The sequence below is a fragment of the Sporisorium graminicola genome, chromosome SGRAM_11, assembly GCF_005498985.1.
Source record: "Sporisorium graminicola strain CBS 10092 chromosome SGRAM_11, whole genome shotgun sequence".
In the NCBI taxonomy this organism is placed as follows: domain Eukaryota; kingdom Fungi; phylum Basidiomycota; class Ustilaginomycetes; order Ustilaginales; family Ustilaginaceae; genus Sporisorium; species Sporisorium graminicola.
The window spans coordinates 713,226-739,790 of record NC_043721.1 but is presented as its reverse complement, the minus strand read 5'-3'; the positions used below and the strand labels follow the sequence as shown (position 1 = coordinate 739,790).

At 51.4% G+C, this 26,565-nt stretch overlaps 8 protein-coding genes across 8 annotated transcripts; 3 read left to right on the top strand and 5 right to left on the bottom strand.

Annotated features, from left to right (window-relative positions):
* Positions 1-602: 602 nt before the first annotated feature.
* EX895_001546 (uncharacterized protein) lies at positions 603-1,064 on the bottom strand (the record flags this gene model as incomplete). The annotated part of the gene is made up of 1 exon (XM_029882145.1): positions 603-1,064. The coding sequence occupies one exon, from the start codon at positions 1,062-1,064 to the stop codon at positions 603-605; it is 462 nt and encodes a 153-aa protein (XP_029741746.1).
* Positions 1,065-1,701: 637 nt separating this feature from the next.
* On the top strand, positions 1,702-2,310 carry EX895_001545 (uncharacterized protein; the record flags this gene model as incomplete). The annotated part of the gene is made up of 1 exon (XM_029882144.1): positions 1,702-2,310. The coding sequence occupies one exon, from the start codon at positions 1,702-1,704 to the stop codon at positions 2,308-2,310; it is 609 nt and encodes a 202-aa protein (XP_029741745.1).
* Positions 2,311-5,761: 3,451 nt separating this feature from the next.
* Positions 5,762-6,999, bottom strand: EX895_001544 (uncharacterized protein; the record flags this gene model as incomplete). The annotated part of the gene is made up of 6 exons (XM_029882143.1): positions 5,762-5,848; positions 5,930-6,047; positions 6,116-6,198; positions 6,319-6,339; positions 6,424-6,461; positions 6,990-6,999. The coding sequence occupies 6 exons, from the start codon at positions 6,997-6,999 to the stop codon at positions 5,762-5,764; spliced, it is 357 nt and encodes a 118-aa protein (XP_029741744.1).
* Positions 7,000-17,353: 10,354 nt separating this feature from the next.
* On the bottom strand, positions 17,354-19,536 carry EX895_001543 (uncharacterized protein; the record flags this gene model as incomplete). The annotated part of the gene is made up of 2 exons (XM_029882142.1): positions 17,354-18,354; positions 18,444-19,536. 2 exons carry the CDS (start codon positions 19,534-19,536, stop codon positions 17,354-17,356), a joined length of 2,094 nt encoding a protein of 697 aa, XP_029741743.1.
* A 1,258-nt stretch (positions 19,537-20,794) lies between these two features.
* EX895_001542 (uncharacterized protein) lies at positions 20,795-22,300 on the top strand (the record flags this gene model as incomplete). The annotated part of the gene is made up of 2 exons (XM_029882141.1): positions 20,795-21,054; positions 21,184-22,300. The coding sequence occupies 2 exons, from the start codon at positions 20,795-20,797 to the stop codon at positions 22,298-22,300; spliced, it is 1,377 nt and encodes a 458-aa protein (XP_029741742.1).
* Positions 22,301-23,155: 855 nt separating this feature from the next.
* Positions 23,156-23,664, bottom strand: EX895_001541 (uncharacterized protein; the record flags this gene model as incomplete). Its single annotated transcript, XM_029882140.1, has 2 exons — positions 23,156-23,484; positions 23,589-23,664. 2 exons carry the CDS (start codon positions 23,662-23,664, stop codon positions 23,156-23,158), a joined length of 405 nt encoding a protein of 134 aa, XP_029741741.1.
* A 206-nt stretch (positions 23,665-23,870) lies between these two features.
* Positions 23,871-24,200, bottom strand: EX895_001540 (uncharacterized protein; the record flags this gene model as incomplete). The annotated part of the gene is made up of 1 exon (XM_029882139.1): positions 23,871-24,200. The coding sequence occupies one exon, from the start codon at positions 24,198-24,200 to the stop codon at positions 23,871-23,873; it is 330 nt and encodes a 109-aa protein (XP_029741740.1).
* Positions 24,201-24,655: 455 nt separating this feature from the next.
* On the top strand, positions 24,656-25,771 carry EX895_001539 (uncharacterized protein; the record flags this gene model as incomplete). Its single annotated transcript, XM_029882138.1, has 3 exons — positions 24,656-24,784; positions 25,043-25,523; positions 25,746-25,771. The coding sequence occupies 3 exons, from the start codon at positions 24,656-24,658 to the stop codon at positions 25,769-25,771; spliced, it is 636 nt and encodes a 211-aa protein (XP_029741739.1).
* Between the last annotated feature and the right edge of the window lie 794 nt (positions 25,772-26,565).

Below are 26,565 nucleotides of genomic sequence, written 5' to 3'. Positions count from 1 at the left end.
AGATATTTTAGTGCTTTTTGGCGCACGGTTGCGAATCTGTGTATTTAAATGGTCGACAGGTCAAGATCAGCCGCCTACTTTTCTCTTAATGCCTTTTACTCGTGGATGACCCGCCGCAAATTGACGCGCGGGCCGTTGAAAAAAGAACAAAAAAAAGGGAAAAAAGGGGGGTCGGGGGGTCATGCTTGCGCTCTATATGCGCGAGATGACGGGAAAAAGATGATCGTATTGCGTGAGGAGCAGGCAGGCTGGCCTGCTGACGAACGATCGGAACTCAGAATAGGTCGTGCCGGAGGTCACGTGCGACTTTCTCACACGAGAGGACACTCAGGCGTGACAGGGGGCCACTGTAAGCATATTGTAGCCGCCGGTGGTGCTTCATCAGCATTCCGAGCGCTTGTTGGATTACTCAGTTTGCTCCGTGGACAGTGTATGGTGCTGTTCAGATGCTAATTCACCTTTCGGACCACTAAACCGAAAACTTACTCGCATTCAAATCATGCAGAGATTTCCCCAGCTCTCGAACCTGTTGCTTCGCTTTGATCTTGGGGTTCCTTGCTTGTGCTTTGAACCTTCCGACTTTGTAGGAACAAATGGGTCTTTCAGTCTGTAATATCGACCTCGCGAGTAAACTCTGGCCGTTCTCGAAGGTGCCAGCCCGCCGGAATGCAATCATGGTCGTAGTAGTGTTGGAATAGACTGATCGCTTCGGCCAAGTCCAGAACTTCAGCTGGTCGAACCCAGTCGATAGCCCCGTCGGGGGCGGTGATTTGTTCGCACTCGTCGCAATCGTTGGCGGCTTGTGCATGCCCAACAACGAAGAGGCGACAGAGACCGTCTTGACCGATTTGAAACACCTCGACGGTGAATCGTTGCCCGTAACCTCGACTCTGGATGACTTCATCCATATCTGGAAACTCGTCGTACTCTGTATCCGGCGGTACTCGGTAGATTGTAAAGTACTCGTACTTTCCGTTGCTGAGTGCGGTCAACATGATACCAATTTGACTACGTGCTTCATCGGGTTCCTCTGCCATCCACATTGAGCATTTGTCGTCCTTCATCTGATGAGTTTTCACATATAGGACCATATCGCTTTTGGCTGGCGCAAAGCTTCCTTCTAGTGACGTTCCGGGAAAGACAAGAAAGGGACATGAAAGGAGTGAATTGAATAGGTTGGTGAACGAAGAGGCTCCAATTGTCAGTGCGGACGCAACTTATATACAAGCCCTACTTTCTCGGAAACGTCCGAAAGGCATTCCGAATCAGCGAAAACAATGTCGCGCTGCCACTGTCGCTGAACTCTTAAGTTTGCGCGGCTTCGGCATAGTGTGGTGGCCTCATTGACTTGCAAAACTCATACTGTTGAAGTGTGGATGGCCCCTCCTCCGCCGCGGAGTCTGTCTTGAACGCTCGAATGACAGCAAATTACAAATACTACAAAACATTTGTTGCCTGGCGGGTCGGTTCGTTTACAGCAAGCAGTACCGACATCAAGCTTTCGTAGTTTCTCCACAATCTGAAACTGAACGCATGCTTTGGGTTTCTCATTGCCCCCTTAATCTGCACCATTCAATCCGAAACCTCTCTTTGAGACCCACTCACATGTCTACCGATCCAACAACACCTCTTTCAGTAACGCATCGTTCCCCATCACTTCGAAGTGCATATTAGGAAAGTCCGTATCTAGTGAAGGCAACAATGGCGCTCGCTTCGACAAGCGGAACAGTCGTCGACGGTATTGTTCAGCATATGGAGAGGTACCTGGGTGAGATTCAGCGCGGCTGGTCGACGTACGAGAACGGCCTGGTAGCGCCTTTCCAGGTCGTGGAGTTCGGAGAAGTGCCTCGAGAGATCGGTTGGACGGTCCTCGCCACGCTCGGCCTCAATCAATACCCCACCCGCTCGGCCAAATCCGGGAAAGCAGTACGTCAAGAACTGGTGCTCATACTTCCCGCCGCGTCGGCCCCGGGGCCGTTTCCTTCGGTGCTGCAACAGATTGGCACTCAGGTGGTCCATTCGGGGCAAGCCGTGCTTCGAGGAGAGTTCCTCGAGCTCGACCAGCCTTGTCCATTTGTGCCCGACTCGCAACTGAGCGCATTTTTCGCGACCTTACCCTCTTACCTGCCGGATGCATTCAACACCTATCACGGCCCAGAGTTCGACGTCATCTTCCCTTGGCTCATCCCGATTACCCCGTCAGAGCTGGCTTTCGTCAAGAACGAGGGATGGTCGAAGTTCGAGGACCTTCTTGTGGAACAAGACCCCAACCTCCTCGACCTGCGCCGTGCTCCTCTTTTGCTCTACTGATCAGCTCGAGGCGTGACAACGTACGAGCAAGTTGCGAGAAATTTAGGAGAGAATCCGAGACCTTTGTCAAGCCTCTCACAGGCTGAGCTAAGGACCAGTCAATGACAACAGAGGTGTTTCGAGTTCATTGCTTCATAGGTGAGTGATGTGAGACTAAGTGTAATACATGCATGACATTTATACAGCATTTGTACAGAATCGCTGCGAGTTGAAATCTGCTTTTCTTCCTCCCTTGCCTTCACGCAACAGCTCTAGCACCCCTCACCATCCTCCCCACGCCTCGCCTTCTCGTGCCCCTTCCATCCCTCCACCCGACCCCACTGCCACACCCTCCACCACTCGCCCCTCTTGTGCGCCTGCCTCGTCCTCAATTTCGAATTCTTCTCGACCACATTGGCCACCTACTTCCAAAGCCTGTTCCTCTTCACTGCATGATGAACTACCGAAAGAACGGATCTCTCAAATGCGACAGAGGCACAAAGTCATGCGGATGTAGCACCGGATGAAGGCCGTGCAGGTACTCCTCTTCTTGCAATTTGTCCAACGCCACCTGCACCAGCGATACTACCTGGACGCTTTCCGCCCGCGCCGACACTAGCCGATGTCGAAGGTAGAACGATCGACACGACAACGAAAGCATCAGCTGCTTGGCCGCCAAACACCACTGTGTTCCTTTACCACTCCCCTCCCCCACAGTACCATTCGAAACCGGTACACGCACAACATTGCTCCTCGGAACTGTAAGCTCAAACAGCGCCATGCACCATGTCTGTTCGAAATACTCTTCGTCCACCCTCACATTTCGAGTAGCCGACATGTGCGATGAGGAGAAATTGAGTACCTTTCCGTAAGCGCATTCGGCGTGTACCGGGTAAGGTGTGCAACCCTCCCCCTAACATTTCGGTCATTTCCGGAAATTATAACTTCTGAAGCAGTAAATAAGTTGTTGCAGAGCTCTTTGTTCACGGCAGCAAGTACAGCAGTCGAAGGAAGACACAACATGCATTTTGGCTGTACTTGGGTGTCATCGGCTTTATCGCAACCAGCACGTCTGGCATAGCAGTCTGTGGCTAGACAACAGCGTACTCTAAAGAGCCTTGGAAACATCACATCAGATGTTGAATTTATTATGCCAGTTGTTGTCCGGTTGGGTTCCGGGTGTCATCGGGGTGTCATTGCTCAACATTCTGCAAAACTAGTATACCGACATGGACAGCTTGCTTTGCCAATGCAATGGTAACACCATTTTATCTGATGGCCAGCAAATCAACAAGTCGCTAACACGCACGGTCTTGATGTTATCAAACATGCATCCTCTGCCAACATAGAGGCAGATTTTCAAGCCTCCGTGGCACAATGACAAGGCAGCGCTGGGGACACTGATGCATGCTCGCAGCAAGAGCAGCATGCAAAGAACCTTCCCAAAGTGAAACTGCAGACTCACGCATACTCATCACCATCACTGATCACTTCAAGCACAGTCCGGATCATTTCCTGGAGACTGAGCTGCAGTTGAATTTTTTTCACGTACCACGTCCGTACTACATGAAATACTTTATGTGTCGACTTCGAATTTGTTGCTTCTGAAGCTTACAAGCTTTCAATTAGTCTGCCATTCTCTGCATGCGGCCCTATCAACTTGGTTGAAACATGGCAGCGAAATCGATTGTCTTCAGTCAACGATGCTAATGGCATTTTGAACTGGTCTCGCGCATACGCAAAGCTACCCATGTATTTCTTGATGGCAATGAACTAGCCGAAGCATAGCGAGTCCGGGGCGTTCCGGATACGAGTAGCAGGCACAGAGCACGGCTGCGGGGAGAATGCTCGCCCTTTCGCTTGAGTGTACCTTTCACATAGCGCTTACTCGTTTGAAAACACTTCGAGAATGTCTCAACGTCCATACACTCAATAGCTCGACGAAATGGTCTTACGAGGGCGCACACCTATGTTTACCCTCTACGTTCACATCAGTCTATGACACGATATTTGTAAGGTATTCTTGTTGAAATTAAGGCGATTAAGCAAAACTCGCGTTCGCCACCTTGCTAGCTATCGACTTACCACTGTGGACCAGTTGTCAACTGCGAACCGAAGATGTACCAAACGCCAGCCTTGCACTGATCCACACAAAGTGACGGAGGGTTCAGCAACTCTAGGGCTACCAGAGTTCAACGAGGTCGCCTGAACGACAGAAGCACGGTCTCTCACACATTTGATTATCTCAGCTATTGTAAAAAGAGAGTCCCGGCTGAGCGTCACTCGCTGCATGGGTGAAAGAGATGATTTGATTGCGGCTCGGCCTATGGTAAGACCTGAGAGCTCGATGAGGCTCCCTGCCCGCCGGAAAGGGGGCTGGAAGAGCGCAAGGGCGAGCGAAGAACAAAGGGAGGGAGTACAGGGAGGGAAAGAATCGAGCGCTAGGCGGTGACTAGCCTAGCGACGAGAGAGAGATGATGGAGGAAGAGAAGGAAACTTAGATACATGGCCTAGGCATATGAAGAGGTGGGAGGCGAGCTCCGCTCGCCCAGACGCCCTCGCCCTGTCGCACGAGAGGCATTGAAAGTTCTTCAATGACCGGCACCTGTAGTAGGTTAGAAACTAAGCCAAAGAGGTGACAATGAGCAAGCATACTTGGCCCGTGACACCGCCACAGCGTTCGTCTGCAATTTGCAGTTGCATTTGATGGGATTGTATAGCCGTACGACTGCAACTCGACCAATGTAGACCCAATGATAGAACGAAGCAGACTTTCCAACTTGCCACAAAGACGAGTTGCGGTAGCAACTGCTTCCTCGACGACATTGGCTTGCTGTCACGAGGTGCATTCCAGGTTTCGGGCACCGAACGTCGTCCGGAGGAATCAACATGTCCATATACCACCCTCAGTCTTTCACCTAATAGCTCGACAAGAAAGATGGAGGCCATTCACTCATGCACCCGTTTCGCTGCATTTCAGTGCTGCGTTTGGAGACTTCGAGCTCCATTTCAAATTCGTGAAGGAAGTTCTTCAATATCACTGTCGAGTATCAATGGTCTCGCACAGGTTCGAAAGCTTTGAAGCATTCACAATGAAATCGAACCACAAGGGCAAGCTAATCGAACAGATCATCCAAGCTTGATGCGCCTGAAAGTGAAAACGGGAACAGACCTTCGGGCTCAGGAAACATGTGTCAGAACGTGTGCTTTTTTAATGTGAACATTGTGAAATAGATGGTACACTCACTTGTCTTTCGCAGTCCTACTTCTTTCAGTGACGAGAGAAGAAATTGCTGTCTCGAACAGCGGTTCCCGAATCATCCTATCGGCATGCGTTTTGTCCACCGGAGGCAATGGAGCTTGACTTCCTCTAGAACAACCTGCTGATCCCAGGCGAAGCCTGTTTTGGCGCATGAAAGAGAACAGTGAGGACCAAACCTTTGAGGGCATATATCAGAAGCAGAAGAATCCCTTACCTATCTGGGTGCCAGAGTTCGTAAAGCGCTTCAAGAATGCCTGGATCGTTGAGGAGATCGCCCGTGCCAGGTCGAACGAAGTCCTTTAAAAGACAGAGATATGTCAGCGTTTGGCAATTTAGATTGCGTCTACGGATATCTGCAAAGTTGCGAGGAAGACGCACCTGTTGTGAAAGCATGTCCTTGACCGTTTGACTTCGAGCGAAAGTTTTACGTGCCGATTGGAGATTGATGCGAACATTCTTTTTGCATGATCCCGCTTCGATTTCGCGGTGCGAAGAACTGTCGAAACGTAACAAAACGTTAATACAATTGATGCTTGTACCAAGGGCGGGGATGTCTACACCTACAATCCTGTGAATAGCTCCCACAGAACATTTCCGAGGGACCAAATGTCCGTGGCGGTGCCGTACTGCTGGACTTTCAGCATTTCCTAGAAGAATGAACAATGAAATTGCAATTGTCAGCCAGTGGCAGGACCAGCACTACTCGTAAGGAGAAGGTCTCGGACTTGCGAACGCTCCTCAATGCGCCGAGAGGCTTAAGAACTCACGGGACTACGAAATCCGGGGGTCTGGTAAGGCAAGCGATAGATCGGAGACAGCTGATCAGGCAAGTCTCAGAGGCCCTTGAACAACAGATAGTGAATGAAACTCACGCCAGTGATTCCGAGCTTCGCTTTTTGACCCTTTTCGACTAAGCAAGCCAGACCGAAGTCAGATATTTTTGCAGCTACAGAAGAGTCGAGGAGTACTGATAGAAGCAGAAAAAGATCCGATCACTAGCTCATTAGTGAACTTTTAAACTTTGAAAGGAGCACCACAGAAGACGAGGCCTTCAGCACTGGGCGCTTACTGTTTTCGGGTTTCAGATCTCGATGCAGTATGGATTTGGGTCGAGCCTTGTCCGTGTGCAGATATTGCAGCCCGAAGATGAGTTGGAGAGCCACTCGCTCTGGTTTGACTTGCTCAAACACGGCGTTTCGACGTCCAACTCCAAGACTGGGGGAGTTTGCAAAGGAAGTTTTGGGAAAGAGTTGAGCGTTTTGCAAGACTGGTCAAGGGTTGAGAGAGAGAGATAGAGAGAGGAGAGAGAGAGAGATAGAGAGATAGAGATAGAGAGAGAGAGAGAGAGAGAGAGAGAGAGAGAGAGAGAGAGAGAGAGAGAGAGAGAGAGAGAGAGAGAGAGAGAGAGAGAAGACAACAGAGGTCCGGCTGGACTCACCTTGGTGCATGAACGTAGTCGATGTGTGCGGCTAAATTTGCTGAGCAAAGCTCAAAGACGCTGTAGACGCAACCGGGCTCTTTCCATGCTTCTATGAAGCGAACAATCGCGACATGGCTGATCAGACGGTTGAAGCGAACCTCTTCTTGAGCCAGTCGATGCTCCGCTTGATTCGTGGGTCGGACGAGCTTGACTGCAACAAGCTAAACAGAATTCAGAGTATGACAGTCGGCGGAAGATGCGCAAAGACTTGATAGTTGGAGAGTCTTAGAACTCACAATATTGCTTTCTGAGCACTTCGCTTCGTAGACCTGGCCGCAAGCAGCTTCGCCTCGCAGCTTGATCGCTTCGTACACCTTCCAGAATGTCCGTACTGAAGAAGCTGAAGTGGAGAGTGCATAGTCGGAGCAGTTGCCTGGCGGAAATGTGAAAAACTATATATACAATGCAAGAGCGGCACAATGACCGCCTGTTGTTACTTCTGTAGGGAACAAGTGAACAGCGCTTTCAATCAGAGAGAACGGACGTCACTTGACACAGAAAGAAGTGGTGGCAGCTGGTAGGTAGCTTCCGAATAATTCATGCCTTTGCGGACGCAGACGATGTGGCTTAGACTGTAGACGCAGCAAGTGGCGGGTAAAGGTGCAGCCCCTTTTGGCTCGCTAGGATCCATAGCGGATTGACAACACGCTGTATTACGTACAGTATCTTGGCGAACAAAGCGCTGCCTCGCTTGCGAGCTTGACAGCAAGTTCGTCGTTCTTCTTCGAACTTGCGCTGCCGGATCAGCTTTGGTCACTTCCCTGCCTGCTGTGGCAGACACTGACAGCTGTTCTACTAATGGCTTACGGCAAACGGTTACGCTTTCACATCGTTGACATTGTGGAACACCACCTGCTCCAGTTCACTGCCAATCAGTTCACTGCCAACCAGATTGCTACGATGATGCATTGCTGCATTGCTGCATACGTTAAGCGATTCAACAAGAAGCCGTCCCGATATGCAATTGCGGCATCTAGAGATACAAAGTTCACACGTTCAAGGGCCTGAGCCTAGCCGTGGGAACATCCGCTCAGCTTCGTTCCTTCCGAGAAGCTCGGCTCCCACTCTCGGACCTCGGCGAGTGTTGCGTCGCGCTTCCCATATGTCCAAGCTCGCTTCCTTCTGGCTTCCAGGAGCTGAGAGGCCTACTTTGGATTGGACGGGGCAATCCGTTCCGAATGCTGAGCAGCCCAGATCGCTATCACTGTGATTGTCGTGCGCGGCTCCTTGCGAGGACCCGCCAAGGTCTGGCAGAAAGTCGAAAGAATGTGCCACTTGGACGTCACGGTTGCCTTCTTGGCGCAACTCACTTTCGCCAGCTCCTATACACGAAGCGCAAGGCAGGACTCAATTTGGTCTGATGCTGTCTACTGAACAACAATTGCTCAGTTTCTGTCAGTTTGCTGGAAATGAGGCAATCTTGCATACATAAACTACATCTCACCCCTAAAACTTCACCTACACAGTCCAGAGAGGTAGCCGCTACCACAACCACATCCTGCTAGCTGCCTTGTATCAAGACGACATGGATGGTGGCAGCTCCGAAAGCTACTTGGCCAACCGGATGGACATTGACCTTATGGTCTCCCCTCAAGACGTTGCGGCGGTACCAGGGATTTCAGAAAACTGACCGAGTCCATTCAAACGTACGTAACGCCTGTAAACCCCGCAAACAGCGCTGATAATGTTGCAATCATCTTCGCGGCAGTCCTAAGTGCCCTCCGCGCGAGTGGGATCCAGACTGAAGGGAATCGAAATCGATCGCAACACTTCAGCTTCGTGTATCGCGGTGAATGCTACCGGGTAAGTCTACCCTTGGACACTCTGTTCGGCGTTCTGTACAGTCGGCTGACTCGCTGTTCAAGCACCAAAAGATTCTACTTTCGGCAAGATCCTTTCAAACGCCAATCGCTGTAATGCCTTCGGATGTACAAGAAGCATCGAAGAAGCAAGGACGTCGCCGAGGAACCAAAGGAAAGGGAAAGGCGAGAGCAGCAGCTGACGAAGCGTGCAAGGGACATGCAATTTCTTTGCGGAAGCTCTTCCAGCAGCAGCATTCTGACCAACACAGCACGTCGCTCATGCTCTGTGACACCTTAGCCCGCCCTGCAAGCATCGAGGCTGAACATGAAGGCCCAAACAACTTCACTGCCGCTGCGGTAAGAGACGTGCTTGGCCAGCTCCTAGATCGAGAGATCGAATACATGTCGGCAACGAAGAGGGCATATAAAGCTTATGCACAGCTTGGTCGTTGCTTCGTCAGGCTCGTGGCACGAAATAGTGATGGGACACCACCATCACCTGAAACAAAGGCATTTCACCAAGCAGGATTCGCGATTATGGAGAGGGCGATAGAAGGGTGGTCACGAAAGGAAGAGCTGTCTCAATCAGGTCTGATCAAGCGCCTCGAGCGAGCGAGGAAGATCTTTCTCCTTGAGCGATGCTTTGGCGAGCACGTCCTTAACAGCGCTGCATTGACGATGCGCCTGGTTGACAGGACCACATTCCAGACATTTTCGACCCTGTTACATTCGAGCGTCACCAGCAGGGACGAAACCGAACAGAGGTCAGGGGGCCGGTCTGGAAGCATCGACGATCAGGAAACTTAGGCACGTCATTCCAGCCGAACGACGCTGGCGACACAGTGTCGCTGCGACCTTGGAATCGCCGATAGTATTAAAGACTTACTCCTCCAACGCTTCGACCAGCCTTCGTCTGTGACCACTTCGAGGGCTAACAAAACAGTTAATCACTGCCGAGATCTCCGGCTTAGGATGCTAACTAGTATTCAGCAAGGAATGGACATGAGGGCGTTTCTTTACGCTTTTTCAGGCACTTTCACAGCGTGACATCTTTTTAGTCTGTTTCTGTGTGTGAGAGCGGCACATTGTTCACTCAGCACTCGGCCTTATCGAGCAAATCCGCGCTCCGACGCGCCTATCTCCTTGTGTCAAAAACAAAAACGACACCGCAGCAATGCCATCACGCAGTGCATGATGCTTTGCAGCTTTATACAATGTACAGGAGATTCAGTACTAATCAAATCCGCAAGGTGCATACATGCAGGTGAACCAGTCACATAGCAAGTTGAGGAAAGCTTGTGGCCTGGTGGCGTGCACTTGGGGACAGGTGGTCCTCAATACAGCTGCGCTGAAGAAGCACCAATGGATTTGGTACTGACATCCTGCTGCACCAGCTGTAGTAGCCGCAGCGCTCATGTCACCAGGAAACTAGACAACGCCGCAAGCAGAGTTCCCAGTGGAAACGACTCCGCTAGACACACTTTTTTCAAGTGTCACACAAGTTTGACGCGATAACTACTCAAAGTAGATGATTCAATTGAAGTAATTCTAAAATGGCTGGGAAATTGTACCAGCTGAGTACATCGTCATATCTTGTTTTCAGTCAACTTCGCCTTCGCAGAATAAGCTGCTTTACTTACTATCATAGCGAATACTTGCATTGTTTTGAAGCTCGCTGTGACGCTGTAGCGCACAAATTGCGAAGCAGACGGCTCGCCGTGTTTCGTGCATGACCCGAATGGACATAGACCGCGTCGGACAATGTCCATTCGCTGCTTTTCACAACTGCGTTCGGAATCTGTGCGTTAGGACCGCCACTGAAGGATCACTGCGTTCCGGCAAAGAGGAAGTGAAGTTGGAAAAGTAGTGTGGTCAGGTGCGACACAAGAATGCAGCCCTCCGGAGCGAGGATTGTTCGTGCCTTGAGAAGGCTTTCGAAATCGCGTTCCTTGCGCACAGGACAAGTCGCTCGCTCCACTATATAAAGAGTTTCTGGAACATCTATGACCAGATCTACGACTCTGCCCTGGAACCGGCCTTGAAAATAAACTAGATTTAGTACAATCACTTTGGGTAACTTATAGAACCGCTAGACTGTCGGACCCCGAAGCATCAGAAAAACGACAAGTCCGCAATCTAGTCTCCGAACAAAGTCGACTGACTGTATGATATTGGAAGACTTTCATATCGACGGTGACTTCCGCTACATCGACGCTTTGGCCTCGGAGCTGGCTGGCAACTCGTCCTCAAAACTGGTAGAGGATCTGCCTTGGTCGTTTTGCGAGATGTCGGCGCTGACATTGGAATCGTCACAATTGTCAACACAGCAGCGCCATCCAGTTCCGCCTACTATAGTTTGGCTTAAGAGCTCGGAAATATCATCGAAGATCTTCTCCGTGGCCCTGCTAGCTCCGCTCCTTCCTGGCCCATGTTGGTGGAATCTGAGCCGAACAGCTTCGGCGAGCTCGACAAGCGTGCCAATAACGCACGAAACGAGGGGGGTTGCCGCAAATAGTGCCGCGGTCTGATACACCTTTTTGTGCGTGCAACGGTCAGCAGTCACGGCTACCTGACCCTACACACCAGCGCTAGCTTGACTGCTGTTGAGCCAGAGACCGTAGACTGGAGATCTCACGGCCACGCTGCAGTGAGCTTGCGGTCACGGTCACGGTCACAGTCACCGCTCACAGTCTCCACACAGACAGCTGGCTGGTACACATGCCACCGGCTTTGGCAATGCCTTCTGGCTCTCAGTTGATACATGCTGTTTGAGCTTGTGCATGATCTCAGCAGAGGCAACACTCAGCGTTTTCCGCACATGGTATGGATTGCCAACATTGACCGTAAACACTGCGAAATGATGGATGAGGAAAGACACGGGAACATTGGTGAGAACTGTGTGCGATGACCAGTCACGGTCACAGCCGGGAGTGTGCAGCTTTGATCGAACACGGCTGCTCCCGGTCTGCAGTCTCCTTTGTTGCAATCATGCGTCTCCAACCTTTGTGACGGTTAGCTGTGAGCCGTCGAGAATTCAGTCAGATGCACCTCCCAGACCGTTACTGACAGAGGGAGTACACGTGAGGATATCCCCTTGAGTAGACGACGTGTCTTGTTGCAGGCCGTAGTGAGAAATAATGCTTGTGGCCCTTTCGGCTGTGTTGCGGCCAGAACCCTAATATTGCTCTAGTCGAAGGAGTCGTCTGTGGAAAAAAAAATGGATGGCGCGTGTCTGTGCATGGCGTACCCAGCCTTTGCCTGCTTGGACGAATGTCAAGATCCTTTGTGACCGTGGAAGAGGTGAGACCGAATGCACTGATCCTTACAGCCAAAGTCTTCTCAGGCTGCGCATCTGACCTGGCCATGCGCTGTACCCTTTCAATGGCGTATGGTTATGCTTTGTAGGGGCTAGCACAGCGGGGGAGATTGAAACGAACAAAAAATGGGCCGTCAGACTTTTCCAGACAGAGTGGACCCTGTAGGGACCCTGCATAAGATTTAAATTCTTCGTTGCATTCCGAAAACCGAACATAACAGACGGCATTGGGTAAATTGACAGAGCGAGTGCGAAATTTGGACTACCTAAGTGAACATCGTTGTATGATAGATGCTACCCCGACAAGCGATGTTGGTGCGAAGACCCGAAACGAGGCGAGAGAGTTGCTGCAGGAGGCGCACAGTTTCACTTCTGCACTGTGTCGAACCTAACATGACTGTCATGCATGGCGCAGAATCTGGGGCTTCGCACAAAGGTAAAAACTTCAATGCCAGGTACGGGCAGTTGTGGTAAATCGCCCATGCCAAAGGAATCATGTCCAGCTACGCTACTTATCTTTTTGGATTAGATTACTGCCCGACAGTTTACACGCAGAAATTTGATAACTTGCAGATCATGATGTGACGGATTTATCTTAGCCTGCATAGGGCGGGATCCCAAAGCGATGCACTGAAGCACCTTTGCGCACTGTCGACGATTGGATGCATTACAGCGACACCGTGTCTCCAGGATCTTTCATTGTGCAGAGACAGGCCTTTGTCCCTAGCGGCCAGAAGTACTGCAGCAATCCGGCCCCTGAGAAAAAAAGGCAGGCGTTAAAAGCCGCAGACCTCTGCGAATTCGTACGTCTGGTGTCTTTCACCAACGTCTCACATGGCTCTGTGGATTTGAACATCATCCACAAAGAGATGGACGTACTATATTAGAAAAACTTGAGCGTGCAACAAGATTTTTTCCTTCCATCTTTCTCCTCTCAGGATCTCTAGTCCAAAAGAGAGACCCCCTTCAAAGAACCTAATCGTCGCATGCAGATGACGGGACTGACCTTTGGCTTTCTTGGCACCCTTGGCTGTACTCCATTGTGCTCGGCTTCACATCGCTCGCTACCTGAACCGCCGTAATCGACTTTCAATCGAACAGCGATCCGACCAACTGGTTACATCTGCAGAGACAGAATGCTCTAGCAAAAAGTTGCCGTCGCCGTGCTCCTCTGCTTAGCTGCCATCAGTGCTGCAGTTGTAGGCACCATCAACCATATCGATGGCCACTTTGCTACTCGCTCATGTTTCAAGCTCGAAAGACGCACGAGAACAACCAAGACTGTTGCTTGAGGAAATCTCAAACAGCTTAGCTCTAACCAGGTCAAGCAATGTGGCCTGACCCACGCTTAGACCAATCGTGAGACATTTGGCGACGACCTCATCTACGTAGAGCGCAAGAGTCCTTTCAACAAGCATCACGACAAGCCTGACGGAAGTGGATGGCCTGTAACTCACGTTTACGCGTTCGACTCGGTCTTGAAAAGCTCAAAAATGGTCCGAGTGTTGAACGATTGGACTCACTTAGGATCGATGTGACGATCGCTACCATTCTCTCATTCATCGCCTTCGCCGTTGCCACCATCTTACGCAGCCTCTCACCAGGGTATACCTTCGGCATCACACTCGTCTCAAACACTTGGAGCGTCAAGTCTACTCACTTGTTGGCGTTTTCTCTACGAATGATGCAGCTGACATCGTCATCGTGTCTTCTTGCGACTCGGCATTATCCGGCCGACCACGAACTTGTCACTTTCCCTCTGACGAGATCGAAGTACCGATAGGAACGCTAACCTGACCGCGTCGGGGCCATCTCGCCTGTCGGTACAAACCATGTATGTAGATCATGCCGTCGGTGAAGGGCTACGCATGTTCCAATTCCAAGCTTGCGATAAATTCCTACTATTTTCCAAATTTACATCTCGATGGGGTCTAAGTTTTGGGCCGAGTTTTGTCCAAGTGCAAGCAATGCAGCGCCAAGATTGTTGAAGAGAGGACCGGTTCGGCTCGTTCGAACCTTTGCGGTAAGCCTTCTATTCTCAGAACACAAGGTGCAAATAGAAAGGAAAGGCAACCTTGTTGCGTTCAGACAGTCGATATAAGCGGCCAGATTTTCCGAGGGTCGCAGCCGAAGTTTTTTTTCGTAAAGGGCTTGGTGTCTAATTTATAGCTGCACGCTGGCGGCAGTGTGCAGCACGACTTTTGCCGGGAAAGTGGTGTCGTCTGCCGTTCTTGCCGAAGTGGTTCATGTGGCTTGGGCCAAGACGCTTTATCTGATCCGCCATCGAGAAGATGCGGAGTCTAGATTCAGAAGCATGTGCTTCTGCATGACCTCAATGCCAGCCGAGCTGCTTGACAGCAAACAAACCGCCAGCTCGCCAACGTCCTACTATAATCAATAGCCTTTTAGTTCCGAGAATTCTTGATCCTGTCTTCGGCATGGCACATTGAAGCCAACTTGGCTGAATGCTGCCCCAATCATAGAGACTCAAAGGCCTCATCGGCAAACTGAAACAACTCTTGCCGACTGCGTCCGCAGAGGTCTTCATTTGCAATCTGTCTGAATCGAACCACATGTTAGGCAATCCAAACCTCATCTGATAACTACGTCGGCCATTCTCCTCATAACCCTATCCATAACCCCTTTCTCGCTTGAATTCTTACCTCTCATACCATTCCATTATCGCCTTCCTCTTACCGCTGCTCTACATCCCTGATCTGAACCCCTCCCTTCGCTTCTGACTTCGTCTTTCAATCACCATGTGCCGTACAATTCATTGCCGGTTCATGCCGCTCAAGGAAGTCGAGTCTTGTGCCGCTGCCTGCCTTCCCAGCCTCCTGGACGCCAGAGCCGAAGCCAAGCTCCTTGAGCTGGTCAGAAAATCGTCTTATAGCAACGACGGATCTTCAACCGAAGCAAATGGTGATACCTTGTCCAACGATTCTTCACATATCCTTGTGTTGCCAAAGGAGGACGACTCGGCGCCAAAATCTGCTTCGTTTGACCGTTTGCAATACATGGTCGATTGGTTGGTGCACGTATCGGCCAGCAAAGCTTTCTTCTGTCTGGTGCAAATCTGTCTGTTGACTTGGATCTTTTTGGGTATTTCTTACTCCCAATCCGCTTTATGGCCTATCGTCATCAGCAACGGCCAGGTTATTTTCAGCTACATCTTAGACACCATGCCAATGCGCCAACAGCTTACCAAATTCCATGCCGGTTTGGTGGACATGGCCCAACTCCGTTCGCGCAACGCTTCGAAACGTAGAATGCTGGAGTTTTTGCAACTTCATCAACCGACCTTCCTCGACCGGACTGCTCCTCCTCGTTCTGCCCAGGATGATGAGGAAGACTTGGTGAATACCACCATTCCATCTCCAGGTCGATTAACCCAAGTGATAACTCGTATCGCATTGGTGACAGGCCACATTTCTTCCGTGGGCCTCTTCTGGGTAGCTATGCTCGTTTGGCTTGCCTTTGGACCCTCGACTGGTTGGAGCGACCTATGGCAGTTGGATGTCAACTCGGCCACATCGGCTTGAATGGTCTTCCTATTCTCGCTCCTGGCAATAGCGCGAGAAGAAGACGCTGCTTGCAACAAAGCGGTTCTAAACCACATTGTCCAGATCGATTCTCAGATTGAACGTGAATGGCGTTCGCTCACCAATGACTCAAGTCCTAACGCTAGCACTCTTATCGTGCTTCCGCGACCAGGTGCGGTTCAACGCGTGATCAACATGTATGCCCAGATCGTCGGAGGATTAGCTGGCTTGATCATCTTGATCGTTGCCTTTGTGGTTTAGGGGGCCATTGGACCGTTGATGCATTCCAACGATAACTGGTGGCTGTTGATCGGGACGTATGCTGGCTTGATTGGAATGAACGACGGGTTTGTTCTACGTAATGTTCAACATAAGTTAGATTAAACAACGTTTTTCTTAACGAATTGGATCTTCTGCTTCAAGGCGATGATGTGCTCTACGAAATGCTGCACAAACACACCTTTGCAGCCGACTCGCTTTCAGCGATGAGAGAAGAAAGGTTTCGAAAACCCAACGAGTGTCGGACTGGGTTCAAAGTGGCTGCCCACCGATGGGCGGTTGTAACAGGGGCTGCTTCCACCGTCTGTCATGTCATTGGCGCAACCGCTATGTAGTGGAGTCTGACTGGTCAATTGTTGTGCAACATCCCTCCAATGATCATGGAAAGCTTCTTCACCCAGGTTCTCATCACAGGTCATATCGCTGCAGAAAAACGAAGATCCAGGAACTTACTCCGCCTAGATTTGGCAAGGCGCGGAATGCTCGCGACGCTCCAACAGATTCAAATCTAAAGCCGATTGTTCGCCCATGTCTAGTGCACAGGTTGTAGTAATCGGATCACTGCGGTCATGTAGCATCAAGCTTGCATTGCATGCTACGGGTCCCGAGTCGACTTCTCAGCAGAATCTCCAGTCACCGACACGGTCTCCACACCAAGCCAACGTCTAGCGTTCTTTCCAATAGAATCTTCTCTTCGCCGCATATGAGCGGCGTAGCCTAGTACTTATACTGAATTGCAACTTTCCCCCTTCCTTCTTGAATCCATGCGTTCCTCTGTTACTTTGTGCATACAAGCTTGCGCATGTAACCCTGAGCAACATCGGCGTCGAAATATTGAGAAAATTCTGCAACAGCAGCGCTTACACCGTACATGCAAAGTTTGCGGGGTTGTTGTGCAACCGCTGCCGCCGTACTTTTGTGTTGGCGTTGCTGGAGGCAGAGAACAACGATAGGAAGGGAGAAAGGACAGGTGAGACCAGCATGGCGACGATGCAGCCTAGTGATCCTGGTTGGCGCTAAGCCTGCACGATTATCTGCAAGCTTAACGAGCCTCCACTCTCTTCCATTCCAATCTTTCTTGCCTTGAATTCCAGATGAAGGTCATTCGTTGCTTAGCGCCGTCTCAACCGTCCCTGTCGTCTCTGCTTTCCAAGGAAGCACGCGCCCAGTTAATTCTACCATCAAACACCAATTGTATCTGCAGCGGTGATTTCACCAAATTTGTTCAGTACAGTCGACGTCATCGTGGGCCGCAATTAACAGTATAGGCGAGGTGCTGCGAGAAGACTTCTAACAGCCGGCCAGTTCTATTCCGACAAGGCTGCGCGCCGCTTTCCACAGCACGCCCTCATCCTGGGTCACAGCGAGCCGGGTAAGTGGCCTTCAAACACGCTGGAAAGTGTAGCCATACTTGTCGAAGAAGCCCTGGCATTGTGATTGCCACCTACTTGGGCGGTGGAGGAGTGTGTCGTAACCCAGAATATTGGTGTCGTTGTACGTATTGTAAGGTTGGAAGGGAAGGCTTGCGCTTTGGCCGTAGAAGTAGTTGAGCGTAGCACTGAAAGTCGAACCGCGCAGCTGCAGGTATGACTTGGAGGGTGTTGGGTTGTGTGTTCGGAGGAAGGAGGACCAGATATCGTTAAGGACCTGAAAGTACAGATGCTCATCCGAAGAGTAATACGGAACCGCGTCCTTGGTCTTGACATTGAGAGTGCCAAAAATGGGTAAAAGATCTGCCGTGTGGCATACATATCCGTCATTACAGATTGCGGGCGAAAAGTCGGGATCGTCAGACAAGGGATGCCCCTTGTCTAGCACTGCATGCCAAACTTGAGGGAATACCTTGGCGTAGTTGTCCAAGATGTATCCGTGCGGGCACAGGAACTCGCTTTGCGTAAGCATCGCAGCAAGTTCGTTTCTTACGCCATCTGAAGCGCTTGAGTTTACCCTAAACTGGCCCGAAATTGTCATCGCCGTGGCTTCGAGGAACGAGTAGCCGCCCAGTTGCACAAGATCCAACGTCAATTGACTCGAGCCAAGAGGAGGCGCCACCTTATCGACAAATAAGTACGCCTCGTCGCGAACTTCGGTGAACATGGTTGGCACCTTGTTTGGCAGCGTACCGTGGGACAAGAGATCGACAAACTGGCCATCGATCACACCGTCGCCGCCACCGACAATAGGCAGGTAGTATTCCGTCAAACCAAGACCGATTCCGCCTTTGAAGTAACCTGGGCCGATAACAGCTCCGCTGACCGCGGTTGCTACCTGCTGGGCAGTTGTGTTGGCGATCAGCGACGTATACGGCACCTGACGCAAACACGCAACCATCGCGGCTTCTGTCTCAGTCGTGCATCCAACCGCCTCGGCCGTGTTGGGCGTGACTATGGTTTGATACAAATCGCGTGAGAACCACGGCAGGTCGATCGGCGAGCTCTGGCGATAGCGGCGGAGAATTTGCCGCTAGCAGCACTGGAACTGAGCAATGCTGTGACGCTCTGAGCTCCTGCCGATTGGCCGAAGATGGTGATATGGTTGGGATCGCCGCCAAAAGCTGCAATATGATCGCGGACCCATTGCAGCGCCATTAATTGATCGTGGATGGCCTGATTACCGTTGAGGATAGAATCAGTAGCTAGGAAGCCGAGGGCACCAAGTCGATAGTTGAGCGTGACGAGGATAATGTCGTTACGACTGGCAAAATTTTGACCGTCGTAATCAATCAGACCACCACTTCCGGTGTAATATCGACCGCCATAAATGAAGAAGCCGACAGGCTTCAACGGCAGCGAGCCGTTATCAGCTGCAGGGAGGAAAGGAGTGAAAATGTTAAGGAAGAGACAGTCTTCGCTGATGTCATTGCCCGTGCTGGAACCTGCAGCAGTCAAAGGCTGGGGACAGGCATCTCTTTTGGTACGAACACCAAGGCTCTTGCTTCCAGAGTACGCTTGCGGAGGGGAAAAGCGCAGATTCCCCACAGGAGCATCGGCGTACGGAATGCCAAGAAAACGGAAGGAGCGTGCATCACGCGTCCCGGTAAGCTGCCAACCATCCTGGGTTTGTACTTCTATAGAATACTTATCGTCCGGTTGCCCACTTGCATCTGTGGTCATTGGCGCCGTGGAGGTACAGAGCGTGTACAGCGTGCTGGTACAAGCCACAGTAGACAGTTGGGCGGTGCTACCGTTTATCGCCGTGCACGATCCACCGGGACTGTCGACCCAGAAGCTTGCATTGCCCAGCAATTTTTGGCTTATCAAATAAGCAAGGTTGGTCTGTAGAGCGATGAGGTCGGAGCTGCTGAGCAGCTGCACGGGGAGAGCACCTTCGGCGAGCGAGGCACACTTAGTGGCGCCCTGCTGGTACGTGTCGAGCGATAAGAGAGCAAGCGCACCGGCTGCCTGGGTCGAAGCGGAAAGATCATTGCTCTGCAAGACTTGCACTGGCCCTACTGATGTAGCGAGGGTGGGCGTAGAGATGCTTGCGCCCCAGACGTCTCCCGAAATGAGCAGAGATAGCTGACAAGAGACTAGGAGCTGAGCCCACTGCCTCTTGAGGAGCTTCATACTAGAAATCCAGGTACAGTGACGAGGGGGAAGTGTAACACGGGCACTGCGGGCTACGCGGGAAGGGGTTAAAGGGAAAAAAGGGGGAAAGGGAGAGAGGCACAAGGAAGGAGGAGAACAACAATGGGAAGAGCGGAGCAGCTGATTGAGTGAGGCTGAACAGAGAGCTCATACAAACCAACCAATATATATCATAGCCACACTGGAAGACGGACGCATGGCTGGAACACTACCGACTCTGACATCAATGCGTGTGTGAATGAAGGCTCGTTTGCGCGATTGCAGTTTACGCCATCAAATCGCAAAGAAGGCTCTTTCCAGACAATCCGATATAGGAGGTACGTCCGAAGTGTGGAGTACACAGATATGAACAAGCATAAGCCATGTCGATCTGAGTTTCACACAGCATTTGTTTGTTGGGTCTAGGTCGAGAAGAATCGCATCTGATTGGTTCGCGGTGGTGTCTCAAAGATTCCATCCCCCGCGTTAAGCTTATCTTTCTTCGTGACTTTTTTCGGTCCTCCGCATTGAGCTTATCAGTCTTGCCAACGCCGTTTGTGCGCTACAAGGTAGGGCGGGCAAGTGGAATTTGAACGAATTTTCAACAAACCTGAGACAGACAGTATATCATTTAAAGCCCCGCTATCTCTGTCCGCGGTCCGCGGCCGGCCGCGGACGAGATACATCAGCATGCACCCCTGCATACAAATCCAATTGTGCGGCCAGGCCCCATCTCGCGGTAGCACCTTCTGCGCTTGTTATCGTGCTCGATTCAGGGTGTCAAAGGTCTTCCCAACAATGACCACGGCACGTTACCGAGGTGTACGTCCATCAGCAGGGTGAGGAGTCTAAGCCTGTTCCGGCCGCGCCACGTGGTCTGGATAAGACACTTTCACAAATGCAAGGCACCTCGACCACGGGTTTTCTCAGAGCGACTCACTTAGCTTTTCCACTAGAGAGCCAAGCTGATGGCGGGGTAGCGCGGCAGTACGCTGGCCCTGTTTCAGTCAGTCTCTGTATCATCCTTGGCTTCGATCCAGTCGCCAACGCAGCATAGAACCCAGTCGAGCGTTTCGTTTGCCACACCCCCTCACCGAGACCGGGTTGGCGAAAATTGTGCGCGATATAAAGCTCCCGCGCATCCGCCATGACCAAGTCTCATTGTTTTGCTCGACGACCCATCCACCCAACTACTTCTCCATTTGGCTCCCTCCCCCCCCTTTTCCCCCGACTTCATCCGCGGCCCTCACCTCAGACCATGACGACTCAAGATAATTTCCACGATGTCGAAACCGGCTCGGTTCCCGAACAGGGCGCCGCCGCCATCTCCAAGCACTCTTTCGACACCTTTGCCGCCGATGCTGCAGCAGAGCAGCCCTTGCGTCACAAAATCGACTGGCACATTGTTCCTGTCGTCGTCATGCTATATCTCTTCTGCTTCATCGATCGAGCCAACATCGGTAATGCGCGCATTGCCGGCCTTGAAAAGACCCTCAAGATGAACCCAAAGTCGTACTAGTACAACATTCTTCTCACCTGCTTCTACGTTGCCTACACCATCTTCGAGATCCCCTCGACCGCAACATCCAAGCTCGTCGGACCCGCCAAGTGGATCTCTGGTATGACCTTTCTCGCTGGCCTCTTCAGCTTCTTGATGGCGTTTGTCCGCAGCTTTGGCTCCGCTGTTGCCGTCCGCTTCCTCCTCGGTGTGGTAGAGGCCGGTATGCTACCCACCATCGCTTTCTACCTGAGCAGATGGTACCGCAAAGACGAGCTCACCTTCCGCCTTGGCATGTACATCAGCACTGGTCCTGCCGCTGGTGCTTGCGGTGGTCTTCTCGCTTCCGCCATCCTCAAGGTCCATGGTATCGGTAAAGTGCACACCTGGGAGCAGATCTTCCTCGTTGAAGGCGTCATCACCATGGGTCTTGGCCTCATTGGCTTCTTCACCCTTACCGAGAGCATCCAAAGTGCGCGCTGGCTTTCTTCAGCTGAAAAGGCGCTTGCCGAGAAGCGACTAGCCAGCGAAATGGTGGGGCAAAAGGTCTTGGTTGATAATGTCAAGTTTAAGATGCTGTGGAAGGGCATCACTTCACCCACCTCCCTAGCATGTGCCTTGATGTTCACCTTTTGCAACATCACCGTCCAAGGTCTTGCTGTCTTCCTTCCCACCATTGTCAAAGTTCTCTACCCTTCTCCACAGTACACAGTGATCCAACAGCAGCTGCTCACTGTGCCACCCAACGCTGTTGGCACTCTGGCGGTGCTGTTGGTCGCGTACGCTTCCACAAAACTGCGTAAGTACGCCGTTTTTGTATTCGGATGCGGACTCTTCATGCTCTCCGGCTACGCTGTATTTTTGGGTAGCCACAACTTCCACGTGCGCTATGCTGGCTCTTTCCTGTCGTGCCTCGGGGCTTTCAATCTTGGAGCCCTCTTGCCAAGCTACGCAGCTGCCAACACCAACAACGACACGGAGCGAGCCGGCGCCATTGGCGTTGTTGTTCTGTTCGGAAACCTTGGTGGCCTCATCTCCACCTGGACCTACCTGCCTAAACAATCACCCCACTTCGTCCCTGGTAATTCGCTCAATGTGGCAGGTGGAGCCTGCATTTCGATCATCGTCGTCTTGCTCGTTCTGTGGCAGCGTAGTGAAAACGCCAAACGTGAAGCAGGCCTGCGTCAGTCTAGACTTGAGAACAAAACTCCAAGTGAGATTGATATGCTCGGTAGCGACCATCCCGACTTCCGTCTGCGCTGGTAGATGCCTCCTTCCATCTTCGAAGTTGGCGACGCTCCTGAACCCCCAAGCTCGTATCTTGTTCAGGTGTGTTCTTCTCGGTCTCTTTGTTTTCGGTCGAAAAGCGTAACAACTTGTAAAATGTATAAAGCCCCAGCCCTTGGCGCGTGGCCGTCGCTGGTGGACACGGTCGCGGGCGGGTCGGGATGAGCAGCGAAGATCCGTCGCGCATTGGAAAATTGGATCCAACCAACTCTCAAAAATTGGAGACGCCGGTGTGTATGCAGCGCGGACGCGGCGAGACAACTGTGTCAAGGCTTCTAAGGGGAGCTGCGTTTACCTGTATCTGTACTTGAACAGCATTTGTAAATGGTTCAGTCCCAACGACTCGATCCTGATCTTCCAGCCTTTTTCATCTTGAGCTCTTTGACAGTCCCCTTTGACGAACACAAGCTGCTCTGTGAACCGGAGCACTTCCATCTCATCGTGGTGAAAATCGCACGATCGAGTGGAGGCACCTGGTGGGGTTACCCACAGTCAAGGGCGAACCGCTCCAGCTGAACAAGAAGCAACTGATCGCTGATTGCATCTTCGAGCAGCAGCCAAGATAGGATCGACGCCCGGTAGAGGCCACACATGTTCAGGCAGTTCCGGCACCACACCGCTTAAGCGGGGACGTGCAGTTGCTGGAAAGCGTATTTCTCTTCGCTGAAGAGCCAGGCAAAGGGGAGATGCATTTCAAGCTTCCCTTCCTTATGCTGCATTCCACCGTCTAGTGCTATTCAACAATACCTAGTCGCATGATTATTACCCCAAGTCGCTACGCAGCTATCACTTCCGTATAGAATTGAGTGGTACGAAATGTGGAGAGATCTGACTTTACAAGTTTTGTCGCTCGGTGTAGTCTCCCGTGGCAATGTCAAAGTGCTCCCCGAGGTAGATATCAAAGTGACCCATCTGTTCGTAAAGCTTGACGGTTGCTTTGGGAGCCGCCTTTGCATAATTGAGAGTTGGTCTAGGAGGCGCTACCGAGTCCTTACCACAAATTGCGAAGAAGATGGGGCAGTGGACTGAAGAGGTTTTCCAACTCGGGTTGTAGAAAGCCATGTGGAGGGCGAAGCGCGCAGCCACGTAGTCTTTGGGGCGAGGGATGTTGTCGGGAACGAGGTCGTGGGACTGATACGCGTCGGGCGCATTCATAAGTGTGGCTGCAATGAGATGTCGGATAGACGTCAGTAACATGAAGGTAGTAATGATGACGACCATGGAGAGCGGAAGCACACGCGAGTTTGAACGGCGGCGTCATACTTACTCTCGCCGGGGTGACCAGCCAGTTGGACGCGAATGAAGTCATTGCCTCTCGAGAAGAAAATATCCCTAATAGCCATCGAGGTCAGCTTGAGCATAGGCACAAAGCCCACGGTCGGAGCCGAATGCACACCTGAAGTAAAGGACACTGTGAGATGACCGCCTTGGCTCTCGTATCCTTAGCCGCGACACTGATCACATGACCACCTCCGAAGCTGCTTCCAAAGATTCCAATTCTCACGTTGTCGACATCTTCCAATTTGGACGTGTAGTCGAGCGCAGAGGCCTAGTCCTGAAGCTGAAGGTTGATGTCGAGCAGCTGACGCGGTTCACCACCACTCGCACCAAAGTGACGGTAATCAAAGACAACACAGATGATACCGAGCTCGACGAACTTGGAGGCGGTTCGGTCTAGACCCATCTCCTTGATCCCTCCGGTACCGTGGGCCAGAATCATGGCAGAGTACTGCTTGGAATTTGTGAAGCTCGAGTCGCCAGATGCAGGACGTAGAGGCGGACCGGTAGGACGGTAGAGCCATGCAGAGCAGAGGTCCTTCCCAGGGGCGAACTTGATATCTTCCCGACGGAAGGCGGATGTAGATGCTTGGGTTGTCATGGTTGGAGGATCAGAAGCTTATTAAGTTTGCTGGCGAATGATAAAGTCAAATGCCAAGGGCTTCTTATGGTTGAAAGATGACGAAACGTGTTTAGCGATAGTTCAAAGCCAATGAATGCTCAATATTTCCCTTTTCGGTGTGAGATCGTAACAATTTATGATGTACGTAAAATATGTCTGTACGCATACATCGCTTGTACTTAGGTCTGCTCGCTTAACGTAGGATATACTTCAACATCATTACTGATTGAATGATACCGTGAAAGTGACAGTACAACGTAGTGGCCTCTGTGTGTGAGCTCGCTTAGTGAGGATGAGGCAATTTGACTGTGTGGCCGTGAGAATCGGCTTAGGGTCTTCATCATCTGCAGCTGGCTCCCATCCCTTTCTCAATTTTTGTATATAAAGTACTTTGTCACCCCTCAGTTGCAATGTCAACTGTCTCCATTCCAATCATGCCACGCCCAAAGAAGCGAAGCCAGCATATCAACTCGCAGCAGCCAGAAAAGATCATCAAGATGGTGTTTTCCGAGGGCATGACCAAGGCCGAGGTTGCCGAGAGCTTGAGGTACCCGTACTCCACGGTGAGCACCATCATCAACAAGTTTGAAAAGACTGGAACCATTGCAGCCCAGAGGAAGAGCGGCGGAGATTTATGAAGTTCCCAAGTGAGCGTGGAGCATACCGACCACATCTGCGACTTTGCAGTAGATAATGCCGCCGCTACGCTCGACGAGATCCAGCAAAACTTCAAGGATCACGGTGGGCCCGAGGTCTCAACAAGCCATCTGCACCATATACTCAAGCAACGATGTCACATCACACTCAAACGACTACATCAGGAGCATGAACGCTACAACAACACCAAGACTATTGAGAACCGCAAGATGTGGACGCACTGGTTCCGGACCCAGGGACGGTCCTTCGAAGATGCCATCTTCTTTGACGAGGCTGGCTTCAACCTGCACTCAAAGCGCACCTACGATCTCAGCAAGGTAGGCGATCGAGCACAGCAGGAGGGCCGGCCTGCAAACCGCCAGAAAAACATGTCGCTCCTTGTTGCCGTTGGAAAGGATGGCATCATTGCAAGTGAGGTCCTACTTGGCGCCTACAACACTGACCGCTTCTGCAGCTTCCTTGACAACAAGGTCCTACCGCTTGTTGCTGGCCAGCGACGAGTCTTTATGATGGACAATGCCAGCTTTCACCGGTTCTTTGACACAAAGCAGCGCATCACCAACGCTGGGCACGAGGCCCACTATCTCCCAGCATACTCGCCGTGGCTCAACATCACAGAGAAGATTCAGCAAGGACAAGCCCGCAGTCAGTCGCGAAAACTTCAGGAGTCATGGTACAGTGGCAGCATGCATATTACATCACATCAATACAGTTACAGTAGAGGATTGCCTGGGATGGCTGCGAGAGTCCAATCGGTGGAGGCTTGTAGCTGAGCAAGGGGAGCCGCTTGGCCCGGGACACAATGCCTGTGAAGCTCTTGCGCGGCTAGGGTCGCTGGACGATAACTTTGATGATGCCTATGTGCAGCAGTACTCGTCGCCGCTTGGTTTTGACCAGGCATTGTTGACAGAAGAGGAGAGGAGGTAGAGGGGAAGAGGAGGAAGAGGAGGAAGAGGAGGAGTCTGTCGAGCCCATCCTTTGTTTGTACATATAAGGTAATGCAGTAGCTCAATCGAACTTCATTGCTCGCAATCATGCAGTGTGTTACTCAATGGCTTTTTGCTTCGACCTCACTCACTACGTTGTACAGCCAAAGTTACGATCTCCTCCAATCAGTACGTTAAAAATTGCATGTATGTAGAGCGTCAAAAGTTACGTGTAGCGAGAGACTACGTGCAGTGAAATTTACGATGGATGACCCTACGTCACCAAGTCATCCCGAAAAGAGAATAAACTGCGGTAGCTATGTCCTCGCTTTACCTTACAAAGGAGCTCCCCTAACGAACCTGTGTCAACTCAGACCGTCTCGACCGCATCCACATAGCTCTTCCTACATATGCCAAGAAAAATTCGAAGTACCTACAGGACAAGACAGTGAGTGACGTGACATAAGACCCTGCTGTCATTGCTCATTGTGGCCTTTACGGCGCCATTGTTGCTCTGTGACATTGTTTGCGCCCTACCTTTCGATAATAGTTCGCTCCGCCCGACAAAACAGGTCCAAATCCTTGACTCGAGGTTGCCATATTTCTTCTCAACGCGGGCACACCTGCAGCAGCGGTTCCTGTTGAAGAGGAGGCACTTGCGACTATACAGGTAGACGGGCGAGGGTGGTCCTGGGGGTCGCTGGATTCAGGTTTTTGAATGCAGCATCAATCGCGAATGTGGACGTGAATGAGGCGCATCG